Source organism: Aptenodytes forsteri, unplaced genomic scaffold (genome assembly GCF_000699145.1).
Source record: "Aptenodytes forsteri isolate BGI_AS27 unplaced genomic scaffold, ASM69914v1 Scaffold373, whole genome shotgun sequence".
NCBI classification, from domain to species: Eukaryota; Metazoa; Chordata; class Aves; order Sphenisciformes; family Spheniscidae; genus Aptenodytes; species Aptenodytes forsteri.
In genome coordinates this window covers 32,452-37,848 of record NW_008795579.1, presented here as the reverse complement: position 1 = coordinate 37,848, position 5,397 = coordinate 32,452, and the positions used below count along the sequence as shown (strand labels likewise).

The following is a 5,397-nucleotide window of genomic DNA, read 5'->3' as shown; positions in this document are numbered from 1 at the left end:
CCCCGGCCCCTGTCAGCGCTGCCATTGACGACGACGACCTGCCGCCTCTGATCCCCCCAGAGCTGCCCGCTGCCGAGCCGCCGGTGCAGCCCATCCTGGTGGACCTCTCTCCCCGAGCAGCCGTGGCCCCCGCTGAGGCCCCTGCTCCTCCGGCTAAGCAGCCTGCCCTGAAGAATGACAAGGGTATTTGCCACCTCGGTTTGCCGTGTGCATGGAGTGTCACTGGCTGCCCACTGGATACTAACCCGGAGACGGGGCCCAGGTGCCCCTACGTCGCTTGGTGTGTCAGTCTAGACAAGTAGTCTGTGGAAGTGCCGCGGCTGAGGCAGGCCTGAACCATGCCAGACTGAGCTGAACCTGCCCGAGGAGCCGGGGAGCGGGGAGGGGAGACGCCCCGCAGCCACGGGATCGGACAGGTCAGGGCTCGGCATGGTCCAGTGCCAGCGGGTCGGTGTCACTAACGCGTGTTCTCGGGCACGGAGCACAGTGTGGCTTGTGGCGTGGGCGCTGCGACTGTTGCCTGAGCTGGCTTCACACTGAGACTCTGGGAAGAGCTGCCACATGCCTGTACCCCACTGTGTGTGTCTGGCGTCTACCATGGTTTTCCCCGTATCCGTCCGCCAGCGGAGGGAAGCTGCGGGCAGTGCTGGTGCCAAAACAGGCATGTCCCCGCACTCTGGGGAAACTCCTTTGCCTGCCCGAACTGTTGGGATCCCCTTGGCACGCACCGACAGCCTGCAGAGAGCTTTGCCGAGGGCTCCTGCGTGCTCAGCGTGGCCGTGGGCACAGAGGCCCTTTCCAGGGAAGGAAACGGGACTGAATTCAGGTAATGGCTGCATGAGAGGGCGTCGTGGTCACCCTCCGGCCTCCTCCAAGGCTGGAGATACCCGGCTCTGCTTCATTCACTCCCGCATGGTCAGACACGGTTGTGCCGTGGTTCGCAAGCTAATCGTGGCGCTGCAGCAGTGGCACAGGAGCTGGCAGCCCTCTGAGCCTCCCCGGCTCTGGCAGCTTTCAGGACCTGGCACAGAGGCCAACCTGAGCATCCAAAGACACAGTTCCCTGATGGGGCTTTCCAAGGTAATTGCAAATCGTCCCCTGTAGTGAAGTCACGGAAAGGTGCAGCAGCCCCAAAGGCTCAGTGAATTGGGTCTCGTTTCCGTGCCGTGTGTCTGAGCTTCTGCAACCCGAGCTTCACTGCTGCCTGAACAGGTTCGAGGGGAACCGAGGGAGTCCCTGTCAGCGCCGTGCTGCTGCTGACTCACTGCCCGGGGAGTGCCGCCCTGTGCTCCTCGAGCCGTGCTGCCACACTGGCCAGCGAGGTGCCTCAAACTGAGGGAGCGACTCAGGCTGGGGCTGCCTCCTGGGGAGTCAGTGTTGCGGAGCGAGCCTCCGGGCACCCACAGTGCTCTGGCACCCGGCAGGAGCGCAGCCCAGCCTGGGCCAGCTGCTGGTGCAGGTTCTCCCTGCTGCCGAAGGGGAGCTTCCACCGTGGTGAGAGTGCTCGGAAGAGGCTCTAGTGCCACCCGCTGCTGATGGCGTTGGGGGTTGCAGGGAGAGCTCCTTCCACCAGATACCACTTAACCATGCTGACTGGAAACTGTGTCAGCACTCGGAACCCCCAGCAGCAAAGGCTACACCGAAGCAGTGTGGTTCTTTAATCTTGCTGTGTCCCCTGGACCTACCTGAGCTGGAAAGAGTGATGTGTGTTTGTTTCTGTAGGGTCCGGAACAGAGTCTGACAGTGATGAATCCGTACCAGAGCTCGAAGAGCAAGACTCCACACAGGCCACAACACAGCAGGCACAGGTAGGGCAGGCAGCACGCGCCAGCGCGTCCCTGCGCCCAGCAGCAGCAGAGCAGGATCCCTGCTGGTGCTGTGCACCGCCGCCTCGGGATTGTGATGGGTCCCCCTTGTTTTCTCTCCTTGCAGCTTGCAGCAGCAGCTGAAATAGATGAAGAACCCGTTAGCAAAGCAAAACAGAGCCGGAGTGAAAAGAAAGCACGGAAGGTGAGGTGGGATGATGGATGGACCAAACCTGTATGCAGCAAACAGGCTGCCCATGGACAGCTGAGCTTTGCCTCGGGGTCTGGCACGGTATCCCCGAGTGCTGGGGTCTTCGCCCCATGAACCCTGTTCAGGGCTGCAGCTCCTCACCTCCCGCCGCTGTTCGGGAGCTGAGAGAGGTTTATGTGACTTTCTGCCCTTGTCGGGCCCCCGGGCAGGGGGATGCCCCCTTCACAGGCAAAATCCTTGTGTCTGGAGGGGCTTGAGGTCATGCTATGGATCTCACCAGTCCTGGGACTAGAGAGTTCCCTCCCAGGCTCCCAGTGCAGTGTCAGGCGAAAAGCCCGGGAATGCTTCTCTGCAGCAGTACAATGCACGTTTTCATTTGCGTGAGCGCACTGATCACTGGACCCAGGTCTCTGGAGGGCAGATGAGCGGACGCATCTTTTCATGGGCTGCACTGTCTCAGTAACTCTTCTTTCCCTCGCTTACCTTTCTCTCATGTTTTTCAGGCAATGTCTAAACTGGGCCTTCGCCAGGTGACAGGAGTAACCAGAGTCACCATCCGGAAATCTAAGAACATCCTCTTCGTCATCACAAAGCCAGACGTGTACAAGAGCCCAGCGTCAGACACCTACATAGTCTTTGGCGAAGCGAAGGTGAGCTGACTGCATAGTGTCTGGCAGCCGCGTTAATCCGTGCTTGCGGCAGCGGAGCAGCAGGCCACAGGTCCCAGCTGCTGTGTGCCCCCCCAAGGGATGTCGGCAGGCCTGGGGTCCGTGTCGAGAGCTGGCTTCTTGGCTGGGTTGTGCGGCAGAGCCGTTCGATGTGCTGGCACTGCTGCAGCACGGGGAGCACAGCTGCGGCTCTCTGAGCCTGTGTGCTGACATTCCACTCTGTGCCGGGCTGGCCTCATTTACGCTTCTTCCCTCCAGATCGAAGACCTGTCCCAGCAGGCCCAGCTGGCAGCTGCCGAAAAGTTCAAAGTGCAAGGAGAAGCTGTTTCAAACATCCAGGAAAACACACAGACCCCCACCGTGCAGGAGGAGAGCGAGGAAGAAGAGGTACGCCTTCCCCAGCCTGTCTCTGTGGGGCTGGGCGCTTCACTGCGGACCTGAGCCAGCCGCTGGGCTGCAGGCCCACTGGATTAATGCTCGTCCTGCAAAGCGTCTGGAGTTTGTGTTAAGACCCGTGTTTTTCTTTCCCTCATCCACGTCTTCGCTGTGATGGCAAAGGGAGCGCAGGGTCCTTCCCCTGGAGGATCTGGTCCCGGGCACTGCCAGGGGACTGTCCCCAGGGCTGGGCAGTGCCCGGTCTTGCCTCCCAGCTTCCGTCTGCGTGGCCTTGAATGGGAGCTGTCCCCATCCAGACAATCCCATTTTCCTCTGCCAGGCACGGAGCAAACCGTGCGTCAGGCTGGTGTGAATCCCGGGCTCTGTCTCCTTTAGGTTGACGAAACCGGCGTCGAGGTGAAAGACATTGAGCTGGTGATGTCCCAGGCGAATGTGTCTCGAGCAAAGGCAGTCCGTGCCCTGAAGAACAACAGTAACGATATTGTAAATGCTATAATGGTGAGTGTCTGCCTGGCTGGGCGGGCCTGGCCCCCAGGGAGGAGGGAGAACGGTTTGCGGTGGGACGTCCCTGGGGGGGAGATGTGCAGCGTGTAGTTCCCCACTGCTGCAAGCACGGCGTGAGCTCGGGGCCACGAGCAGAGGGACGTTCTTCCCACCTGCAGCCGTGGCACTGGACCCCTCCACGGGTCAGAGGCCGGGCTGTGGGGCTCCGTGCCGCCGGCAAGGCTGGCTCCTAACATGCCTTTCTTCTCTCTGCAGGAGTTGACGATGTAGCTGCCAGAGGGAGGAGCCTTTTTTGGTGTTTCAGAGAAGAGCAAAATGCAACTAAATTTAAAATTTGTACTATTTCTATCAATTAATAAAAGTTGTGGCTTATTGTTGGTGAACACTTTCTGCCCCGTGTTGGCTTTGCTGCTCTCCCCTCCCTGGTAGCCGAGGCCCCAGGGTGGAGCCTTCCTCCCGGGAAGATCTCAGCCCCGATACCCTGTCCCGTCCCGCCCCAGCGGAAGAACACCTGCCCGTTCCCTCATTTCCTTCCTGACCCGAAGGTCGGCTGGCCGCAAGCCCCAGAGTCAGCACCGTGACTGGGATGCTGGGCTCAGCCTAGGCAGTCTCCCTCCGTAGGTGGCGGGAGGTCCCAGATGGGAGGCGAGGAGTCCACTGTGGGGTGTCGCCTCCTTCATCTCCCCGGGGGGGTGGTCCGTTCAGTGACCGTGGGCTTCTCCCTCGCTTCCCTGCAGCCGTGGGACAGGGATGGATTGGGGCATCGCACATCTTCCAGCCTGATCCGAAGGGAGGCTGAGGCTTGGCCGGGTTCAGTCCTGCCTTTTCAACCTGCTGCTTTGCTGGGTTCGTGCGGTGCGGCAGGGCTGAGTGGCAGAAGGGGCTGCGCTTGGTCGGGCCCACGGGAAGCCTGTGCTTACCCAGAAAGCTGCTGTTTGCTCACGGACAGAGTCTCCCCCCACTCGCAGGGGAGCGAGCTGACATCTGCCCACCCGCAGCCCCGAGCCTCACGAAATGCAGAGGCTGGAGCTGGGAAAATGGGCACCTTGCTGTCGTTTAGCAGCATTTTTTCTCCCCTGTGCCATAAAAACTGGCCTCTGGAACAGCTCATTAAAGCTGATGAGCGACATGGCAGCGCAGGCAGCCAGCGAGAAGCCCGAGAGGAAATAAGCGGGCGATGCCGGCTGGGAGCCCTTCGTTACCAGGCAGCCTGCCGGTGCCAGGGCCGGCGGGCAGAGCTCCCGCCTGCCGGGGGCCGGCAGCGCGAGGGGCCGTGGGGGAGGACGGCTGCAGCCAAGCCCGAGTCGGAGGGATTGAGTGGGAGGCTTGCGCAGCGGTGTCTCGACAGTTTTAATAAAGAAACTGGAGAGCTGCTGGCCCAGGGAGCAGCAATGGGATTTCGGAGCAGCTTCCAGCTCCGAGAGGTTGAATTCAGAGGCCACGGGCAGGAGGGAGGCCTGGAGAGGCCCCGTCTGCTCGGTGCAGAGCTGAGTTTTCATCGGTACCATGCTCAATTCCCCCGTGCTCTTTCCCGACTGCCCGCATGAGCAGGACTTAACCTTTGATTTGGCCCCGGGGTTTTAGGATCCGGTTGCTCGGCTGGCGGGCGGGGGCTGGCGTTCCCAAGTGCCGCTCACTGGGAGCAGCGTCCGTGCTCCTTGCGATGAGCCGAGATGCCTTTGGCGTGAATCACTCCGCGTCTCCTGGGCGAAGCCGCCTCTTTTTTCGGTGAGGCATGTGCTCCGGGGAAGGCCTAGCACCAGCGTCCCTCTCTGCGGCGGTGCCGGGGGCTCGGGGCCGGCATGGCGACACA

General features: G+C 61.3%; 1 protein-coding gene across 1 annotated transcript in view; it reads left to right on the top strand.

Annotated features, from left to right (window-relative positions):
- Positions 1-3,968, top strand: part of NACA (nascent polypeptide-associated complex alpha subunit) — a 4,156-nt gene extending 188 nt beyond the window's left edge. The window contains exons 2-8 of the mRNA XM_009282288.1: positions 6-183; positions 1,723-1,808; positions 1,933-2,010; positions 2,520-2,666; positions 2,943-3,071; positions 3,456-3,578; positions 3,840-3,968. Coding sequence (XP_009280563.1) covers positions 6-183; positions 1,723-1,808; positions 1,933-2,010; positions 2,520-2,666; positions 2,943-3,071; positions 3,456-3,578; positions 3,840-3,854 — 756 coding nt within the window. The 3' untranslated portion in view covers positions 3,855-3,968. The remainder of the gene's footprint in view (positions 1-5; positions 184-1,722; positions 1,809-1,932; positions 2,011-2,519; positions 2,667-2,942; positions 3,072-3,455; positions 3,579-3,839) is intronic.
- The last annotated feature ends 1,429 nt before the right edge of the window (positions 3,969-5,397 follow it).